Below are 22770 nucleotides of genomic sequence, written 5' to 3'. Positions count from 1 at the left end.
CAGGCTGTTACACCCTGCGGGCTCAGCCACGGTGCTGACACCCCACAACCTACACTCACCCAAATCCTGGCATCTGGCGAGCTGGGGCACACACAGACTAACAAATACGAATGTAACAGCCACACGGGATCAAATCTGTGCCAATCTGATCATTATCTTGTCTCAACAGCTGCCATCACTGGATGCACAACATACCACAGGTGAGTTTAACACTACTGTTCCCTCCTCACTTCTGGCAACCTGTGCTTCAAGGTGCCTGAGGAACCAGCAATTTTACCCAGATTACGGCTATCAATCCTGACAAAGTCACAGCCATCTCTAGGAGGGCTGTATTTTGCACTTGAAGACTCTGTCTGCGGAGGGGAGCAATGCAAAGCTTCATTCCTTCCAAGTGTTTGGAGATCACGTGCGACCAAGTTTCAGCTCCTCTGGAAAAACTGGGGATGCAGCAGAATATGTGGAATCCAAACACCCTGCCAGGCGGGCTGTGAGCAGGTGGACATTGGCTGGAGATGAAAGAGCAGCTCGGAGAGCATTAAACACTTGGCATCCCCACGCCAGCTCTCACTAGCAGTGACCTAAGTACTCTTGAGGTGGCATTTTCTTTTGCCGCAGTTTAATATTACCACATTTCAGAAGCATCAAAAGGCCTTATTTGGACTGAAAACTTAAGCTTAGAGCAGGCCAATATATGAATACGGAATGGAAACCTCCTCCCAGGACCCCAGGCACTTGCTTTTGTCCCACTACCCCTCATGCATTTGAGGTGACAGAGCACCTTGATCTCCAGCGTAGGGGAAGCAGCTATGGCCAACCACTGCAGCCAATGGGGTTTTTTTGGACCAGATTTTTCTCCCTTATTTATTAGCAAAGCAAAAAGCACAAGTTTGTTTCCCAGCCCGCTGCCATTCTGATCTGTCACTGGATATAAATGGAAGCAGCAAGGTCACTCCAGGCTTTACTTTCAATCCAGTTTAAAAGTTATGCAAAGAGAAAGGTTAAATAGCCCGCACGGTTGTCCCTCTATGGATGACAGGATAAAGCTTCCCTTTGTCTTCACAACAGCTGCAGCAGAACCCCTCAGCCACTCTCAACAGCCCATTTATGGCCCCAGCAAAGCCACAGAGGATACAGCTTTGCTGTCCCCCTGGCTTTGCCTAGCAGGGCTTTCAAGGAACATGCCTCGTCCCACCACACCACCTGTAGAACCCACCATCTGTGGGTCTTTGGTGGGACTGCGATGGTCCCAGATCTCAGCAAGGGTTTCCTGGCTCTATTCCTGGCATCAACACCTGCAGTTTTCCTGAAGTGTGGCAGGAGCCAGAAACATAGCACCTAAAAGTCCACTTTATGTGTCCCACTTCCAGCCAAGGACCTCTTTTCTAAAAAGCTGGGAAGTGTGGACACAAGGCACAGACAGGAGGGTGGATTGGTTAGACTCATCGTGTTTGTATCTTATAGATAAGATATGAAAACATATTTACATGGAGCAAGGAAGAGGTGTCAGAGTAGACAGCTCAAACCCAGCCTTGACAATGGTTCCTTCAGTTCACAGCAGGCTGCTGAGGGTAGGTCTGTAGTGGCTTTATGGAGAACTTTTTCCCAACTTGGGTGACTGGTGGAGGAGCTGGATGTCCAACAGCCTGCTGGGGAATCCTGCCATGCCCTTGGTGAAAGCCAGCAGGCTCTGGCATCCCCATAGGATCTCAGACTCCTGCTTAATCTGACGAATATTTCTTTTATAATATTGTTTCGAATGCATATTCTTTCAAATGAGACTCCAGAAGAGCACAACACTCAAACAGTGCAGAAAGAGAAGGCAAAGCCATGACACTCAAACAAGCCTGGGATCAAGTGCCAAGCAAATTAATTGCAGACACATGGATATACAAACTTTGTCATGTTTGCAGTTTATATTTCCACGCTGTTTCTTTACTACAGGAGAGAGAACAACCAAGAGGGGGCCAGGGAATGAGCTGTGCATTTGCTGTTTCATCCAGGCAGAAACCAAGACCCAAGATCAGAAAGAAGTTTCTCTGATGCTGGTTTGGATGGGGAGGAACTGGTAGGAAGGGGAGGAAGGAAACTGCATGCAAGTCAAGGCAGGAATCTGGAGAGGTATTTACGAAATACAACATTTTTCAAGAAGCTTGGCTTGAACATGGTGTAATATAAACATTACAAGAGCCTAGATTTTGCTATCAATGCTTTGCGTGCAGAGCTGGGCCATAGCTTCAAGGGAAAATTCAGAGCTGGAAAATGAGGGTCTGATTCTGTGTGCCAGGAACTGTGTGAGTAAGCTCCATAAAGAAGAAAGGCACGTTCACATTCCCATTTCAGACTCTGGGACGGACATGAGATAGCAAAGTAGCAAATAAACTCATAAAGATTGAAAAGTTCCTTGCGCAACACCAAGTTTGCTAGCTGAAAATGAGGAAAAACCGAAAGAATTCCTCTTTCAACCCTCCCCAGAGTTTTAGACAGGCATTTTAATAATGCTTAGAAACTAACTACGAGGGCTCTCAGGCTACCAGGAAGGTACCTTTTAATCAGCCTTTTAGCTACCACAGCTGCAAAGTACCCAGCCCTGGGATTTAAACACGAGCAGTCACTTTTCGCAACCAGCCATTAATGGACATACCCACTTTGGCAAGCAAAACCGTACTCGGGCTACTGCCAACTCAAACAGCAATGCTGGCCACAACTTCCTAGGGACAAGAGCCCTCAAATCCATTTCTTCACGCATGGCCCTCTGCTCCTTGAATTTCAGGTGTCTCTTCCCACAACCACTAAAAACAAAAAAGGGCAAACCCAGCTACACAGAAGCAGCAACAGAAGTTTATCACAAGAGGTTCCATTACAGAGTTACGAAGGATAAAACCCAACCACTCAGCCTCACCACCAGCCAGCTGCAGAATTAACTACTTCTGCCCAGCCAAAGAGGCTGTAAAAACACAACAAATGCCAAGCTTGACTTGCCAAAAATGACTTTGAAGGTGCCAATCACTAGTAAAAGCCGCCGGCACGCAGGCAGGAGGGCTGGGAGCACCACACCAGCCATGGAGGTGCAGGCAATCTGCATGGCCTTATATAGATGCAGGCAGAGCATCGGGCTTTTCCCAGGGCCAAAAGAATTATTAGTAAGATGACAGAGCTGGAAAACTCTTCTTGGCAGGGAAGCAAAAAGCAAACCTAAATGAGTCAACAGATTCCACCGGCTTCCTAGAACAAAAATCCGAGCCTATTGTGGCTTTGTGGAACTAGTCCCCCCACAGATGAGACTGGGGAACACATGGAGCAAGCAAGAGCAAGCAAAAAGCTACCAAATAAAATGCAGACGACATCACACACACACTTCTCTCTCTCTTCATAAGCATCTACACGTGATCCTTTCTGATAATGCATTTAACACACGCTGGTAGCAGATGTGACTTCCCTGATCCTAGCACTTTTCAAAGACACGGCTTCATTCCCTGGCATCACTTTTAGCAAAGTAGCAGGCTGTTTTGCAAACAAAAAAAGATGCATTAATACACTACACGCTGGCAGCACAGCTGCAGAAAAGCAGCTTGAAATCTGAAGAAAAGGACAGTAGCAGCAGAACAAGAGATGACATGTTCGCAATCCCTTTTCACAAATATTCTTCTCTTATTACCACCCCTAAGCTGCCTCCAGCCATAGAGGGAAGGGCAGACTCACTGCAGGAACACTTCTCTTTTGTTGAAAAAACCCATATAAATACACACTTTACCTTTGCCACGCTCAGGGCTGCCTGCAAGCACCGTTCCACCACCCATTGGGCGACTAAACCCCCAGGCAGAGAGCCATTTATGTGAGAAATAAGTTTTCACCTGTGCTGCCATGAACATTTGTCTGCTTTTGTACATCTGCTCCACAGAGCTGTGTGTCATATTCATCGTGAGCATCACCCCAGACATCCGTGACACCCAGATCTTCTGGCTACCAGGTGAATTTTGGGGTAGGAGAATTTCTTCCTCCTGAGTCTTCCCTTCTTCAAGTGCTTTTTATCAGAGCAAGCATCGCTCCCAAAATACACTGAGTTTCCAGAGGAAGCTGATAGCTTTCTCCAGTCTGTTGGACACATCTTGCTGCTTACCCCTGTTAAAGGAAAATTGGAGGTGTGCCTGGAAGAGGGGCAGCCCAGACAGAGGTTTTGCTTGACCCTAAAATGTTAGTGCAATGACATACACACCCTAATAGAAAAAATAAATGAGAAAAAAATTGGGGGGAACCAAAAACAGAGCAGCAACTCTTCTCAAAGACTCAAGATCCAAAACCTCCTTCTTCCTACGAATGGGAGAGACTCAAAGCTCTGCCTGTGAAATTTCTCATTTTAGCAACCAGATGGTTTTGAGTTGACCAAAGCACCTTATCTGCTGTAGGTCAGACTTTCTGCCCGTATCACACACAACCGTGGTGCTGAGCATGATTTTACACCGCTGAAGACAATAGTGGAAACTTTTCTTTGGTTTCTTGGGAATTACATTTCAAAAAGCACTTTCTAGCCTGAAACAAAAAACAAAATGAACGAACAAACACAGGCTCTGAAAAGAGCGGGGAGCTGCAACACACACTAAAGTTCAGCAGGAATTCCAACATTGTTGAACACCCACTTTTGAGGCAGAAAACAGACCTTTCCAACTCTGTTCACACATCAAACAGCAAAGCACCTGGCAGTGCCGCTTTGAAAAGCGTATTCAGAGAAAGCAATTTGTGGCTGGGTTTTAAATCCTAGGAAACTAACAGATTTGCACCTTTGGGTGAAAAAGCAGAGCAGGCACGTTTTCTTTTAGCCAGCAATTTGATGCATTTTTAATGGTGGCATGTGTTAGACTAAATTTCCTGCCTACAATCTGATCTGAAATATTTTTGGACCATTACCATCGTTAAGGAAAATACCGAAACAGGAAACATCGGAATGCTCTTGATACTCACAATCAAGTATACAGCACAAACAGCATTTCCTTTACCAGAAGTGCTCGAGTCCTTTCAGTTCACTACATTTACACTTCTCTTAAATAATCATTAGTACAGACAAACATGAAGACATTTTAACCGCTCTACGACCATTAAAAGAGAAGAGGGTTGCATAGATGCAGAACATCCACACATTAAAAGTTTGTTTTGGTCCACAGAAGAGCACAAAGAGAAGCACGGTGCAATACTTCCCTAAAATACTCTCCCATCCTCCAGCTACTTGCAGCTTAAGGGTTTTCTGCAGCAGAAATACCCCTACAGCATGTAATATCCTTCATAGATTTGTCTTCCATGAATCCACCCAATCTCCTCTCGAATCCCTGGCGGCATTTAAAAGATGGGTAGACATAGCACTTAGAGATATGGATTAGTGACGGTTTTTGTCAGTGTTAGGTTGATGGTTGGACTAGATGATCTGAAAGGTCCCTTCCAACCTAGGCAATTCTATGATTCACAGCACAGTCACTAATGAAGTCCCCATTGTCAGCACTGTTGATCCACTGGTGGAACACCTCATGTGAGCCTAGACCCATATCTAAAATTCCTCCTGGCATGACCCTGCTGCCAACCCGAATGCAGGTCTGAGAGCATTTTGCACACAAAATCATTTAAATGAATAATCATTTAAAATTCATTAAATATTAAAGATCACTAAGGATTTATGCTTTCACAAGACATCTCTGTGACGGTGAGCAGAAAAGAAGGACTAGAAGCCTTCTCACTCCAGAAAGCCTGGCACATCCTGGGCATTGGTTGTATGTGATGCTCCAGCCCACGGAGCTGCTGCCCTGTCAGACCACTGGTCCTTGGCACCATGGCTACTTTGTACAACAGATTCAGCTAACAAGCTGTAACTGCAGAGCATGGAGACCAGACCCCAAAGTTGGTGGTGTTGAAATGCAAATGACCTTCCCTTTTATACTCAGCCAACTACTTATGGAACAACTTCAACAAATGAAAATCTTCCAGCTCTGACCCAATTGTATCCTCAGCCTTCCTGACTGACTGACTATAAGGTCAAGCCTTACTGACAGAGTTTGGCCCACCAAGGAAGCCCAAGCCATGCCATTTGGCCAGGTGGCACTCAGTTTTCCCAAATGCCTTCCACCCTCTCCACCTCCATAGCAATGCTCTTCCCTTCTTCATGGAGGAGTACTGACCACTGACCCATAATCTGCCGCCTTCCTCACTCACTTTGTCTACCCAAATTGGAACAGGAAGATGAAGCATGGCCTCCAACCCATACAAAACATCTGTCACCCCTCAAGGCCTCCTTCTCAAGATCTATCATTTTAAGGTCTTGGCCTTAGACTGCAAAGTAAAGAAGGGCTTCAGCCTCAGCAACAAAGACCACGTTGCATTTCTGATCACTGAGTCTAGCTACGTTTGGGACAACACAATTAACGGGGGCGCAGAAGGAGACATCTGGGCACTAGGGATAAAATATTCTCAGAGTACAACCAGGAAAGACCACACGATGCACATGACTGTCTTTTGGCATTAAGAGAGAGCTTTCTCCTCTGAGAAAGTGCTCTGCGGTATTGTATTGCCTGATACAAACACATCTCTAGCAGCTATTAAATCTCCAAACAAGTAAGCAATTCTTCCCCAAGCAGAACTTTACCCCCACAGAAGGGGGACCAAAGACTTAAAGTCCCCTAGAATCATCTAAAATGGATTTTACATAGAGCGACTGGTAGTAATATCAAACCCTGAGGTGGAGAAGTAGTTAGATCACTGCTTTTCACTTGCAGTCTTGACACTCTTGGCCATTTTGTCAGCAGAACTCATCAATCAGTGTGGTAGCAAAAGCATCTGAGACATATTCTTGCTACCTTTTTGAAAGAGGGTCTTGAAAAAGAGTTGGGTTGTGCTAACTCCAAGTCCCTGCATGGCCTTACACAGCTAGAAATCTCTCCCTGGGCAGCTTCTACACCCAAGGCCGAGGAAACATGCATGAAAAAGCTATAAAGTTAACGACTTTGTAATTAACATTAGCAAACACATTTTACAGACTCAATGATCTGTAAGAGTGAGCTTGCCCACAGGCTGAGAGCCCTTGCCTCCCTCCCAGCCAGAAGCACATGGCACTGGTTTGCTAACTGGAGCAGACGGCTATTTCGGAGAGGAAAAAGAGCACTCCCATTTGCGGGAAGATTACAGGCTGCCAAGTTAGAGGCCAGTATGAGAAACTCTGGGGCTAACATGCTGCTCCAATGCTCACCACCCCTTCACACTGCCTGCACTGTGCTCCCTTCCTCCCTCTGTGAATTCCCTCAATGAATTGTCAGGCTTTTTTTTGGCCGAGAACCATCGCTTCTTCCTGAACTGGGAAATGCCTGCTGATCTCCTGGCATTATCCAAGCTCCAGTAAAAGACTTCTGTTTATCACAGAAAAGCCCTGAACAACCCAGCTACTGTGTCATTTAAGGCACGCTTTTGCACTCCTCCTGAAAGTACTTCCCCTGCATCTACCATGAAGCTGATGTACAGTCGCTCTGGGGGAAAGAAGCTGCAGGACAACCTCATGCCAGAGCAACTAGAAACCACCTGACTTCAAGAAGCGCTGGTACCCATGGCTGCAATTTGAACCAAGAGGAAAGCTAAACCCCCAGGACTCCCCCAAAAAATACACCCCAGTACTTTTAAGCAGCAATGAGTCAATGGAAAGCAGACCATCTGTACAAAGATGGCCCAAGAACAAAGCACAGCTGGGGAAATAGGAATGAAGCTGTCCACTGCTTTGCAATTCGAGATGGTGGGAAGGCTGAAGCCAGCCCGTGCTCTACACTGATGACGGAGATTGTGGCTGAACTGTCACCTTCCTTTATTTTTTTCTGAGATTCATGAGAGACTGATACAGTCTCTCTTAAAGGCTGCCCAGGGAGGTGGTGGAGTCTCTTTTTCTGGAGACATTCCAAACCCACCAGGATATTTTCATGTTCAACCTGCTCTGGGTGGACCTGCTTTGGCGGGGGGTTGGACTACATGATCTCCAGAGGTCCCTTCCAGCCCCATACCATTCTGTGACGCCTAACAGGCACTTTGATGCAGCCCAGGTCATTGCTGTTTGCACTGTCAGTGCTGTTTGATCAGGAGGCTCCAAAATGTACAGCCTTTCTCACTCTGTGTATGGCAAAAACTAGGCAATTAGTAGCCCGGACAACACACAACCATATATTTTAACTGCTGGATTAGCACAACGGGAAGAAAGGTCATCTCTGGTCATGCCTCCTCCGCTATGAGTGAAGTTTTCATGAGACCTGACTTTGATTTTTTGCTGTCGGGAGGCACAGAACAGGCTGACAGCCTCTGCCACAAATTATCAGCCAATTTCTCACTGGGAAAGTTGTTTTGATTGGGTCAAAGTGCAGCAAATGCAAGCAGCATTAGGATTAAAGGCTGAAACGCGGATCTCTCTTGCTATCCAGTGTCTGGCCAGACAAAGCACCAAGAGGTCAAATTAAATAAACCAGGCAGAGAGGTCTTCTCTCAAACCAAAACACAGCTACTGCCCACCACGCATCCCTCCCTCTCCCCATCCCCGGTCTGGCTCAGCCACGTACCTGTTGACCGTCAGAGTCAGTTCATCTCCACACCCCTTGATTTTGTTCTGCGCCTCAAGGTGCGTCATGTTGTCTGTGTTCACCCCATCGATGGCTATGATCTGGTCTCCTATACACAAGTTGGCTATTGCAGCTTTGCTACCTGGAGTCACCTATGAGAAAATGACAACAACAAAACAGAATAAATGGACTTTCCAGGGAGCAGCTTTCCAGAGCAACATTTGAAAAACAGTTGGAGTGCTCAGGACTTCCTTTGCTGGTACCTGGAAGCAAGGAGGTGAAAATTGATGCAAGCTTTCTGTTGAGAATTTACTGTCTGGACCTGGGCCTCTTGGATAGTCTTGGTATTAAAATTAGGGGCAGAATTCTGTTTTGGCACCCACAGAGAGAAAACTTGGGGGAGACGACAGGTAAAGAGCAGAAATTGTTCCTTTGCTGGTACCTGGAAGCAAGGAGGTAAAAACTGATGCAAGCCTTCTGTTGAGAATTTACTATCTGGACCTGGGCCTCCTGGATACTCTTGGTACTAACAGTAGGGGCAGAATTCTGTTTTGGCACCCACAGAGAGAAAACTTGGGGGAGACGACAGGTAAAGAGCAGAAATTGTATTTTCACTCAAGGCAATTGGCTTCATGGTAGAGAGCAAGAACACATGGAAGGCAAATGTCCTTTGTCAGATAAAGTAGTGCTCACCAAAGCAGAAGGTGTTGAGGAAGCCTGAGCCTCTAAAAACAGAGGTGACAGAAAGGAGTATCAGAGTCATTGCAATACAGTCAACGCCAACCACAGACACCTTTGTCTGCATCACTATCTCATTTGCTTCCTTCTGAAAGAAAGGTTTGGGCTCAAGATTTTTGACTGCTTCTTTAGTTTTAATCTGGTTTATCCCAGGAACAGTTGCAACAGACCCTCGCTGACTTGAGTAAGATCAATCCCAAAGCAGCGCTTGATCTAACAAACAGACTGGCAGGGAGAAAGGCATCAGAAACTTCATATTTAAATCACAATTTGACCATATTTCCTGAAAATGTGGAAGTATTATCCCCAGCCCACCTTGCCACACCCTGCCATACACATCTTCCTTCCCTCTCCACGCGTGGTGGTTTGCTTCCCGGATACACCACCACACTGCTGAAGATGTGTTGTCCTCTGCTTGAGAAATGACTGATGGCAAAGAGCTTGGGGTAATCTCAATGAGACCCCAGACAGAAGACATTACGCAGCAACACTACCAGTAGGACACCCCTTTGTGGAAAAAAACAGATGGTCCCAGCTAAGACTTGGCTTTTTCAAGCTAGTCAACTCAACAGCTCATTCATTTTTCCCCTACTTCTGCTGATGAGGTGTCCTCATAACAGAGACCTCTTTGGGCCCAAAACAATTGCCTGGGCGAAGGGTGAAAAATGTCACGTTTGCTTGTGGCTTTGCAAACGCTACGTAAGATTTTTGTGCAGTTTTAATGACCTCGTGGAAGGAGCCTAACAATTACTGTGGGCTTTCATCAATTATTTAATAGGCAGAGGAAATGAGAAGGGTGGACTTCTCCCAAACATGAGCACAGATTAAAACATGCCCTGCAGCTGGGACACACCTCGTTTATGAGTCCGTTGCAACTGGTATTCATTCTACACATTCATGCTAGGTTTCAGCATGCTGGAAAGCAGCTGAGCAAACAATCATTGCAGACGTGAGGGCGGACAGAAAGTGCTTCTGTTTCCTAATTTCTATCATCCCAGAACCTTCTCCTTAGAATGTGCATCCCTAAGGACAATATTTATTTGCCTGGGCTTTTTTCCCTGCAGAGAGGAACCTGGGAGTCCTGGTGGACAATAGGACACCCATGAGCCAACGATGTGCCCTTGTGGCCAAGAAGGCCAATGGCATCCTGGGGGGCATCAGGAAGAGGGTGGCCAGCAGGTCCAGGGAGGTCATCCTGGCCCTCTGCTCTGCCCTGGGGAGGCCCCAGCTGGAGCACTGGGACCAGTTCCGGCCTCCCTGTTTCAAGAAAGCCAGGGAACTGCTGGAGAGGGTCTAGCAAAGGCCTACAAAGATGATCAAGGGAACAGATCATCTCTCTGGTGAGGAAAGGCTGAGGGATCTGAGGCTGTTCAGCCTGGACAAGAGAAGGCTGAGAGTGGATCTCATCGATGCCGATCAATATCTAAAGGGTGGGTGTCAGGAGGATGGGGCCACGCTCTTCTCAGTGGTACCTGGTAAAAGGGGTAACAGGCACAAGCTGTAACACAGGAAATTCCGTCTGAACATGAGGAACTTCTTTCCTGTGAGGGTGGCAGAGCCTTAGAACAAGCTGCCCAGAGAGGGTGTGGAGTCTCCTTCTCTGGAGATATTCCCAAACCCCCTGTATATGTTCTTGTCCAACCTGCTCTGGGTGAACCTGCTTTGGCGGGGGGTTGGACTACATGATCTCCAGAGGTCCCTTCCAGCCCCATACCATTCTGTGACGCCTAACAGGCACTTTGATGCAGCCCAGGTCATTGCTGTTTGCACTGTCAGTGCTGTTTGATCAGGAGGCTCCAAAATGTACAGCCTTTCTCACTCTGTGTATGGCAAAAACTAGGCAATTAGTAGCCCGGACAACACACAACCATATATTTTAACTGCTGGATTAGCACAACGGGAAGAAAGGTCATCTCTGGTCATGCCTCCTCCGCTATGAGTGAAGTTTTCATGAGACCTGACTTTGATTTTTTGCTGTCGGGAGGCACAGAACAGGCTGACAGCCTCTGCCACAAATTATCAGCCAATTTCTCACTGGGAAAGTTGTTTTGATTGGGTCAAAGTGCAGCAAATGCAAGCAGCATTAGGATTAAAGGCTGAAACGCGGATCTCTCTTGCTATCCAGTGTCTGGCCAGACAAAGCACCAAGAGGTCAAATTAAATAAACCAGGCAGAGAGGTCTTCTCTCAAACCAAAACACAGCTACTGCCCACCACGCATCCCTCCCTCTCCCCATCCCTGGTCTCGCTCAGCCACGTACCTGTTGACCGTCAGAGTCAGTTCATCTCCACACCCCTTGATTTTGTTCTGCGCCTCAAGGTGCGTCATGTTGTCTGTGTTCACCCCATCGATGGCTATGATCTGGTCTCCTATACACAAGTTGGCTATTGCAGCTTTGCTACCTGGAGTCACCTATGAGAAAATGACAACAACAAAAAAGAATAAATGGACTTTCCAGGGAGCAGCTTTCCAGAGCAACATTTGAAAAACAGTTGGAGCGCTCAGGACTTCCTTTGCTGGTACCTGGAAGCAAGGAGGTAAAAACTGATGCAAGCCTTCTGTTGAGAATTTACTATCTGGACCTGGGCCTCCTGGATACTCTTGGTACTAACAGTAGGGGCAGAATTCTGTTTTGGCACCCACAGAGAGAAAACCTGGGGGAGATGACAGGTAAAGAGCAGAAATTGTATTTTCACTCAAGGCAATTGGCTTCATGCTAGAGAGCAAGAACACATGGAATGCAAATGTCCTTTGTCAGATAAAGAAGTGCTCACCAAAGCAGAAGGTGCTGAGGAAGCCTAAGCCTCTAAAAACAGAGATGACAGAAAGGAGTATCAAAGTCATTGCAATACAGTCAACGCCAACCACAGACAACTTTGTCTGCATCACTATCTCATTTGCTTCCTTCTGAAAGAAAGGTTTGGGCTCAAGATTTTTGACTGCTTCTTTAGTTTTAATCTGGTTTATCCCAGGAACAGTTGCAACAGACCCTCGCTGACTTGAGTAAGATCAATCCCAAAGCAGCGCTTGATCTAACAAACAGACTGGCAGGGAGAAAGGCATCAGAAACTTCATATTTAAATCACAATTTGACCATATTTCCTGAAAATGTGGAAGTATTATCCCCAGCCCACCTTGCCACACCCTGCCATACACATCTTCCTTCCCTCTCCACGCGTGGTGGTTTGCTTCCCGGATACACCACCGCACTGCTGAAGATGTGTTGTCCTCTGCCTGAGAAATGACTGATGGCAAAGAGCTTGGGGTAATCTCAATGAGACCCCAGACAGAAGACATTACGCAGCAACACTACCAGTAGGACACCCCTTTGTGGAAAAAAACAGATGGTCCCAGCTAAGACTTGGCTTTTTCAAGCTAGTCAACTCAACAGCTCATTCATTTTTCCCCTACTTCTGCTGATGAGGTGTCCTCATAACAGAGACCTCTTTGGGCCCAAAACAATTGCCTGGGCGAAGGGTGAAAAATGTCACGTTTGCTTGTGGCTTTGCAAACGCTACGTAAGATTTTTGTGCAGTTTTAATGACCTCGTGGAAGGAGCCTAACAATTACTGTGGGCTTTCATCAATTATTTAATAGGCAGAGGAAATGAGAAGGGTGGACTTCTCCCAAACATGAGCACAGATTAAAACATGCCCTGCAGCTGGGACACACCTCGTTTATGAGTCCGTTGCAACTGGTATTCATTCTACACATTCATGCTAGGTTTCAGCATGCTGGAAAGCAGCTGAGCAAACACAGCAGAGCTGTCAGACATAAATAAACACTGTTCACAAGATTTAGAGAATCCTCCTAATGTGGGATTGGATGGCAAATCATTCCCCCGCAGGAAATGTTCACCTCCCTGAGGTGTCACACATCAGCTGCTATCACTGCTCTCCCTGGGCCAAAACCCAGGCTGTTCAGCACATCCCCTCATAGCTTTGGTGGACATTTTCATAACCAGAAGGGAAATAATCACAAGATTTTTTTAACCCCTCTACTAGGACAGGATTTCACGGAAGAGGGAAGAGGGAAGATGTGTCTTACAGATGTCCAGGTTGGCCAAAGTACTCAACATTAACCCAAAGACCTTCAGATGAGTCAACTGAATAATACCTGTCAGCCTGCTCACCACTTTAATGCTGTAAGCAGACTACAAACCAAGAGAGGAAGGACATGGACCACTTGGAACAGGTCCAGTGGAGGGCAACAAAGATGCTCAGAGGGCTGGAGCACCTCTGCTGTGAGGACAGGCTGAGAGAGTTGGGGTTGTTCAGCCTGGAGAAGAGAAGGCTCCAGGGAGACCTTAGAGCCCCTTCCAGTCCCTAAAGGGGCTCCAGGAGAGATGGGGAGGGACTCTTGATCAGGGACGTGTAACAATAGGACGAGGGAGAATGGTTTTAAACTGAAAGAGGGGAGATTTCAGATCTCAGGAAGAACTTCTTTCCTGTGAGGGTGGTGAGACACTGGAACAGGTTGCCCAGAGAAGCTGTGGTGCCCCATCCCTGGAGGGGTTCAAGACCAGGCTGGATGGGACTTGGAGCAACCTGGTCTGGTGGGAGGTGTCCCTGCCCATGGCCCGTGAGGAGCACTGAGCTCAGCACACCATTACCATGATTCATTTTCCCTCAGACCAGACTGCCAAGGGGTCAAGAATAACGGTGGATTAACACCGCTGCTGGAAGGCTGCCGGAGACTCGGCTGTACAGCTTGCACTTAAAGACTGATAATCTACACAACATGTGGCAGCTGCGAGAAACGATCCCTGTACCACAAGGAGCAGCTGAGCTGGAGCAGCCAGGGACAGTACTGCTGAGATACTGGAGCCTCCTGAAAAAACCCCAAGAGCCACTGGGACAGGAGAGTGGCATTCGCAGGACCATCTCGATGCTTGCAGTGTCACGCTCCCTTCCTGTGTCCACTTCAGAGGAATTTGAAATCTGAGTGCTCTTCTCCATCAGATAAGAGCCACAAGGGCAGATACACCCACTCAGGTCCCCTACAAACCTCTCCCCGAAGGAGAAGCCATGAGGATACACAGTAATGAAAAGGATAAGCGAATTTGCCAAAAGGAAACGTGTTTTAAAATCCAGTTTCTTCAGTTCTGGCAATACCTTGCCCTGAAATGCAGCCATCCACAAGCCATGAGGATACACAGTAATGAAAAGGATAAGCGAATTTGCCAAAAGGAAACGTGTTTTAAAATCCAGTTTCTTCAGTTCTGGCAATACCTTGCCCTGAAACGCAGCCATCCATCCATCAACCCCTCCCCTGCAACATCCAGCTCGCACTCCCTGCCAGGATTGCTCACAGCAAACATGTCTGCACAAGGGCAGGGTACCGCAGGGAACCCAGCCCCCATCCTTTTAGGATGATTAATGGCTACTAATAATGTTCCCTTCCCCCCCCTCGCAGTAAGGTCTGGGCTTATCTCAGTGCTGTCAACACTGCTTTTAGAGATTTGCTCACCTACCGGTTGAGTCAGGAAAGCAAAAACCGTTGCTGTTATTAAGTGAGGAGCAGAGAGCTGCCACTGGGAAGACCTTTTCCTGCTTTTATTTTTGTCACATCCCTCCCTGGCCCGTGGGGAGCAGCAGGGGCAGAGGCGCTCGGAGCACTGAGAGATACCAGCCAACTTACACAACCCAACCAAAAGGACTCCAAAAAAACCACGAACAAAAGCTTTTGGGCTCACAGGCATTCAGTAAATACTGAACTGTCTGAAACTGCATTGCTCCTGCTCTCTTCTCAAACCACTTAAAAGCTTTGCACCAGCCTCTCACCTTTCCCTCCCCCTTTGACCCAGCATGGAGCATTTGACCGAGCACCTCCAGACATCGAGGGGACAGCAGGCAGTAGCTGGCAGCCACTTTGCATGGGTAGGTGGCCTGACAGTGATGGGATACAGCTGCACCTCTGCCTGGGAGGGCGAGGAAGGCTGGAAAATACTGCGAGGAACCAAATCTCCAAACACAACTTTGCACAAGTTATGTCCTGTGCCAAGGCATAGCCTCCTGCCTCCTTCAAAAGAGACCTCCAGCTGGCTTGGGCTTCCCACAGCCTTGGGCAGATGGGTGACAGGCAGCACCACAGGCCCCCAGGAGACCCCCAGCTCCAGGGTCACTATCACAGGGTGAATAAAGCTCTGCACACCCTGTAACATCATGCCCAAGGGCTTCATTTTGAAAGGAGCCATGCCCTGCCTTGTGGTGATGGCTCCCAGGCAATTGCTTAACACTTTGGCATGAGGTCATTTCTCTGTAGAACAGACAATGCTGAGATGACTGAGCAGCATCCTTCATACCATGGCCAAAAATAGGTCCCAGAGCTCATCAGAATGTGCCTACGGAGATGCTCTCTTTGGCTGGCATTTCTGTGTAAGAAATCTGGGCTACTACAGAAATGATCCAGACGCTTACAGTGAGACACATCGACTGAGGTCCCTGGCATCACCTCAGATCCATTCGCCAGCATATGGAAGAAACAAATAATCCCCATAATCTGTGGTCTTGACCGTGTAATCTTTACTCGTGCAAAGCTCATGTAGTAGATAATGGTTTTGACCAGTTATAGGCTTGGACTCCTCTTTTTAAAGTGATCCCACAGATTCAGGGTTGGTATGGACAGAAGAAAAACCTACATTTTTTTTTTTTTTAATATATCATGAAGTGAAGCTTTGTGGATATACGTGCGTGCACATGCATCTATAAAGCTCTGCAATCATGAAAGGGGCAGAAAAAATATCTGCCTCCTCTCCCTCCTCGTTTCGGGCTCCACCTCGCCAGCGCCACCGGGATTTTCCCAAGTTCAGATTTCCATCTCCCAAGAGGTTTGCCTGCTATTGTCCGTCCCCTGGCAGCAGCAGCCAGGCAGCACACAAAGGACTTGGCCGGGACGTACCAAGCCTTCAGCCAGTCTTTGGGCAAGCGCGTTTACACTAGAAAAGAAAAACACTTTGATTTCACAGAGGGAAGGAGACCCATCCGGCTGCTTACCCAGCTCCCAGGCAGTCTGTACAAAAACTTCTGTCTGTCCCAGAGCTGGGGGACATCATGTTGCCTCCATACATGCTCCCAACAAGCTTTGCAATGTATGGGATATATGGTGCCTTCCTCCCTTCTGCAGGTGAGGATCTGAGAGGGGGCAATGGGTCTATTAAGGGAAGCTGCTGCCCCCAGCAAATGAGAGGGAGGAACAGTGGGAAGCATTTCCATGAAGAGCAGTGTAATGCAGCCCCATGAAGAATCAAGAGGGGCTAAAATTCATTCAGTTCTTCCTAGTCTTTCCCCCCACATCAATTCAGGCACACCACTTGCTGACTCCATCAGCCCTTCAGAGTTTCTCACAGACCCTACAGCCTCGGGCACCAGCCATCACTCCACACCTCGACACACCGCGAGGAGTGATGAAGAGATAAGGAAAGAGAAAATTAACATCAGCCGAGAAAATGAGCTGGATTAACAGCACCAATCCGAGCTTGAGAGGGAAAACCCAGCTGCGCCTTTGCTGGACAGGACAGACATGCAGCAACATACTTCTAAGGCCACCAGTGACAACGAGACATCTCTGACATTCAGCTTAATCCTCCCCACCCACACAGGCTGCTGTTTTACCATGAGTAATGTCCTCAGCGCTGGAGGAGTATTATGCTAAGCAGCCACAGTTTCTCCCAGCAAAAGCACGCAGCTGGGTCAGCAGAGATCAGAGGCTATGAGAAAATTCAGGCAAGCACGTTCCTCACCCCTTGTCTTCAGGGGAGGGGGAACAACAGGCTGGTTCCTTACCACCAGCTCTGGGAGTTTCTTCTCCCAAGCTGCTCCCTCCCTCTGCACTGTTAAGGTGCTGCTCTGTGCTGGCCCAGACCACTCCATCACCAGGAGAGAGCAAGGGGGACATGTCTCCAGTTGGGGAAACCCCTGAGCATCAGCCCATCTCAGTGGGGTCGGGGCTCCCACTGCACAAGCCCCTCTGGTAGCCCAGCTTGTCCTCACCCTCCTGCCTGCCTTCGGTTCCTGCCTGTTCCCGACAGCCAGACGAGGATTATTAACACAGAAAAGGGAAGGCATTAGCCACAGCACAAAGAGGGCTGACCTCAGGAAGATACAGGAAAGATGATCTGCTCATGCAGATGCACAATCGATGGTCTAGGAGTCACTTACCGCCCCCCCCCCATCCAGCTTGTTTTGCAACATGCTCCACATTAAAAAAAAATAATAAAAAATGTAAAGACTTCTTACAAGACCTCAAATACATAAAGAAAGTTGGTCATCCGCTGAGCCTTTCCTGATAGTTTACTTCATCCTCTAAATAAAACAACATGTCCAGTAATCAGCAACCATCTAAGATACTGTGTCACTGTCCAGAAGAACACCAATTGTTTGTGCAGTTAAGGCCTCCTGCAACTTCCCTGTTTGTTCTGAAAAAAAAATATAATCCATTTGCTGCAGTTATTTTGGTGTTGCACCCTTCAAACCCAAAGCATTTTACAAACGAAATGTTTGTATGAAATACACATCTTGATGGACAAAGTGATTTTTGAGGGTGAAAAGTACCAGGAAGCTTGCAACCACGCAAAAGTCCACATCTGGTAACATCAGGAAATGAAAAGGACTCTCTTTCTCACAAGAAGTACAACATTTACCCTTGTCAACTTCAGTTCTGAGGCTTAAAGCTCTCACGTAGGATTAGGGCTGGTACATTCCCTCCTGAGGTTGAGTCTTCTCTTTAGGTTCTTTGGAGAGCTAATCAAGACCAAGGTGGGCCAGATGTAGCCCACAAAATGACGCTGGACTCAAAGAAGAGGGACAGAGAAACGGCTACTCCAAAGTTTGGTGACATCAAGCTGCTGCATAAACCGTGGCAAATTGGTCTAAAAAGGTGAACTGCAGAAAGTACAACTCTGGCTCCTAGGAGAGGTGAGGGTACCGCCCCGGATCTAACTCTGGCAGAAGGTGTTTCATTATTACCCTAATTCTTTTAAATCTTTTTCCTAAAGATAAAACTGCCCCCCAGACTCAGGAAACAGGGCTGGAAAAGATCAAGCCTGTCCTCTGCCTTGTCCTTACTGTGATAAAATTCTGCTGCTTTCCACTTGCTACAACGAAGAGTGATTTCTCCTCGTCCAAACCCCACCAGCCAGGGAGATCAGCAAAGTCCTTTGTACCTTTGAAGCACAGGCTTGTCCAAGCCCCAGTGAGAAGCCACCAGGGTTCACGATCCCGTCGAAGTCTATAGGGTCGTTACTAGGGATGTGAACCTCTGCTGTCCACACCCCAGATGCTCAGACCGACCAGACAGGATGTTCACCTTCCTATAAACCCCAGCTGCCTCCCTCAGCCCCGGGACAAGAGCCAAGCCCAACACCAGCATATTTCCAGTTACGGGGACGAAACCCAGGCTGGGAGACAGAGGAACCGTGGCCGTAGGTGTGCACAGCAGGGACAGGCTCCCTGGGCCGAGGAGGAAAACCAGCCCAACCCTAAATCCTATCGCATCCACCGCGCCCCATGTTTTCTTTGGCAGAGAGGGAGGCATTCCATCTCCCCTCCAGCTGCAGAGGCCTCCCTGTCCAGCCCTGGCTCTCTCTTTGTCCCAGAGCATGGCTGCAGGTTATTCCTTCTTTCCTGCTGGGGAAGATGCTGTATCCTGATTCCTGAGGCAGATACGTGTGGAGCAGCCCTGGAGCAGATGGAGGATGGTCTTCAGGCAGCCATCATCACCCTCATCCCGCTGAGCCCCTCTGCCCCCACAAAAGATGTCCTTTAGCAAGGTGTCCCCGTACCACCAGGGCTTTCTCCCACCGGTGGTTCCAGGACACCTTCACTCAGCTACTTCCTAATGGGGTGACCAGCTGAGATCAGGGGTAAGGACATCAGGCCAGTACCAAAGTCAAACCCAACATCTTTTCACACCGTGGGATTCAGTCCCGTGTTTCATTTCAGACCATGAAGCCCAGTTTTATCATCAAATGGCTGGGGCTTGGACAAGCCTGAGCTTCAGAGATACAACCCACAACAAACACCCAGGAAATACCCAATTCTGCATTCCAATTCTGCACTTGCTACAAGCCCTGAGCTTTTAAAATACCATGAATAGATAAAATATCAGACTAAACAGCAATGAATTCATGTTACTCTGGTTGAAATCTGCAACAAGCATATTGTTGAGATTTCATCTTTTTAATATATTCACAGGACTGGGCTGTCTTGAAACAGATTTTTCATTGGGAAAATGCTCAGTTTCTTAACAAAATGTCTACTTTCGCAGGCGATGACAGACACCCCTCCTTAAGGGGGCTGGGAGGATTTTGACATGACAAAACATAGAGGAAAACTCCCCCCTGCCCATATTTTGGATCAGACATTCAAGACCCACGGACCAATACCACAAACCACAAAAATAATCTCAAGAACAAGGCTGATCGGACAGTTCCACATATCTATTCAACTGGAAACAGAAATCCCCAGTGTTTATCAAAATCAAATGCAACCAAGCAGGAAACAGCTCACGTTACCTGAGGGATGGAGAGGGATGGAGGTCTACTAACTGGGCTGCTTTTCAGCCAGCTCCACTTCATCAGAACCTCTCCTCATGCAACACACGGTTTGCTTCCTCCACCAGTCTCACTGGGATTTAACTGGGAACTACCCCCTACATAGGGCAGCTCTACGGACACTATCACCCTGCAGCATGTCCATCCACAGCTCAGATAGAGCTTTTCTTAAATTCTACCCCATTGACTCACTGCATGGTATCCTCCAAAGAGCAAAAAGGAACCAGGTTCCTACCCTGGGAAGGCTTTGGTCTAGGCTTCATCCCACTGAGCAACACAAGTTCTTTTCTGAGCAAAGACTATAATGAAGCATCCACCATAACCCTATAGTTCTGAAAAGAAATGCAAACCAGAACTATCTGTGAAGCATCCTTCCAAAAGAGCCAGGAGATGTACCACAGGCAAGACTGGTCCAACACAACCAAGAAACCCGAAGGGCTCGCACAAGAAGATGCTCATGATGCATTTGAGCCCAAAGCAGTTTTAAACACATAATTCAAGTGCAAAGTGGGGCCAGGGCAGGGACAACAGACAAGTACAGCTGTGGAAACATCATCATCTTTCATCTGCTGCTCTCCTAAGGCACAACTGGCCACTGGTGCCAGGCAGCTGCTGCCAGCCAGAAGCTCCTTGCCAGGCTGCTCTGCTGGCCCCCAAGCTCGCAGAACCAGTGCTCATCCTTAGCATCATAGAATTGCCTAGGTTGGAAGGAATAAACCCTCCCTACGTCAGAAGGGAGCTTGAGAAGCCAAAAGCCACTAGCAAGGAGCTAAGCTACAACAGTGATAAGGGCCATAAATACCAAGACAACTCAAGAGCTCACTGTGAGGACAACACTGCCCGAAACCAAATCTGAGCTCCTGGCAGGCAACACAGGCTGAATTTAGGCACTTTGGTTCAAAGAGAGCTGTAAGACACATAGTCCAGGGCCATGACTGGATGGACGTCTCTCTCCTGGCATCCCACCACACCAGCAGACTCCCAGAGCATCAGGGTGACCCATCAGTGGACTGGGCAGCCCTGGATGAGGCAGAGCCAGGCTCCACTGGCCACATGGAAGAGGACATGACACCCATGTGCTGCGCTCCCAGGCCCTCACAACCCTTGGCAGATGCCAGTCCTACAGCCAGAGCTGACTGACACCCCATCCTGTGAGGGAAGGAGGGCTCCGTGCCCAAAAAGCTCTCTGGTCAGAGCACAGGTACCAAACGCAATAAGAAAAATGAAGTTATAGCCCCATAAAGTCATCACACAAGGAGGATCGGACTCTTTGAAATGGGCCCAAACCGGCCCAGATCTTTTACACATGGTGAAGGGGGGAGTTGCTGAGAGTTTTGCTCCTGAGCCAAGGGGACAAACCCAGGAGCCTTAGGAACGAACCACAGGAAAGATTAATGGCATGAAGTCGTGGAAGGGAAATTAAAAAAGTCATAGGGGCCACAAGAGAAAGCCATGATAAGAGCTGCCAATTGTCAGCATTTACGTCACCGCCACCAGAGAGGCTATTTTATTACATTTTAGTCTCCAGGGTCACAATTTCTCATGAGGTGGTTATTTTTGCCGCTTTGCTGATCTATGTCTCTTGGTATGTGCCCATAAGCGCTGACAAAGGCGACCAAGGAGAAGAGGTAAAGAGCAGCGAGGTAGGACTTCAGACATCCTTCTGCCTGAGAAGCCTTTCGCTGGAAGGAAACGGCAACAATTACCATAACAATGAAGTAAATATCACTTCCCTTACGCTAAAGCTGCTTTCATGTCCAAAAAAAAAACGTGCTGGAAGAATGAGGCATTATTACTGTAATTGGAAGAGATTACACAGAGAATTAATAACTTTCCCCCCCTCTGTGGGTTTGACAGCGCTCGCCAGCTCTGCTGGTCCCCGAGCCAGCAGCCTCCCCGGTGGCACCCGGGGTCCTCCAGGCAGTGGGACCCTGCGACAGGACACCACGGGGCAGGAGATATTTAGGAAAAAAACCCAAAAAACCAAAACATCACAACTTTCACCATCCTGCTCTTCTTTAAGGGCAGTTCACAGAAGTTCCAGCTCTTCTCTGTCCCACTTCCATCGGCCCTTCCTCCTCACCTGGGGAAGGTGGTGGCAGAGGCCAGAGCCCAGGGATCTGACGCCTCTGGTTGCTGGAGGAAGGGATGGAAATGGGGGCGATTCCTTCTCCTCTGGGGCAGGGGGAGGCCCCAGCAGCCGGCCCCGACGCGATGCCGAGCAGCACACCCCACGGAAGGGACGGGGAGCCTGGGGTTTATGGTCCCCCCAGCAGGTCCCTGCTCTCCATGGGTCTGCAGGGAGCAGGGACACGGGGGAGCTGTGGGGAGGTGGCAGTGGGTGCCAGCACCTGCCTGTGGGGACACTGGGGTGTGAGTGGGTACACGGCCAGAAAAACCAGGCAGTCTGAACCAAAAGCTGGCGTTTTGCTGGAAAACACCGGAACAGAGGAAGGCAAATCCAGTTCCACCACTAAAACTGCCGGGACACCAAACTTTAACTGATTTTTTTCATTAAGTGGGGGGTAAGAACGGCTTGGGACAAACACTGAGGGCAGGTTAACATGGCTCCTGTAAACAAAGGCTTCTCTTTTAACTATACATGGCGAGCAAAAGCCGGGGCGCACTCACCCCCCCTCACACCCCCCCCGGTGCGGCGCTGCCCTCAGGATGGGCTGTAACCCCCAAATTAGGGGCTGGCGGGGGCAGAGGGGACCCCCTGCGCCCCAGGTGAGGGGTGACAAACCCAGGAGGGAGGGAGGGTCGGTGAGAAGCAAAGACCCCCCCCTCCCCGGGCAAAGCCAGGTGAAGGGGCTGGCGCGGGCCAGCACGGATTTCTCCATAAACCCTTAAAAACAATATATAAATAAACATGGGGAGGGGGGGGAAGGAAAAGAAGAGGACCCCCCCGTGTCA

The 22770-nt window shown here is 48.3% G+C and overlaps 1 protein-coding gene across 1 annotated transcript in view; it reads right to left on the bottom strand.

The window, feature by feature from the left end:
- The window catches only part of LOC106896324 (PDZ and LIM domain protein 1-like), a 35767-nt gene extending 23168 nt beyond the window's left edge, over positions 1-12599 (bottom strand). Inside the window, exons 1-2 of the mRNA XM_014956160.1 lie at positions 12447-12599; positions 11563-11714 (exon numbers count right to left, since the gene is read on the bottom strand). Of these exons, the coding sequence (XP_014811646.1) occupies positions 11563-11714; positions 12447-12599 (305 nt within the window). The remainder of the gene's footprint in view (positions 1-11562; positions 11715-12446) is intronic.
- Positions 12600-22770: the final 10171 nt, after the last annotated feature.

The sequence above is a fragment of the Calidris pugnax genome, unplaced genomic scaffold (assembly GCF_001431845.1).
Source record: "Calidris pugnax isolate Ruff unplaced genomic scaffold, ASM143184v1 scaffold196, whole genome shotgun sequence".
Classification (NCBI taxonomy): Eukaryota; Metazoa; Chordata; class Aves; order Charadriiformes; family Scolopacidae; genus Calidris; species Calidris pugnax.
This window is presented reverse-complemented; position numbering and strand designations above follow the sequence as displayed.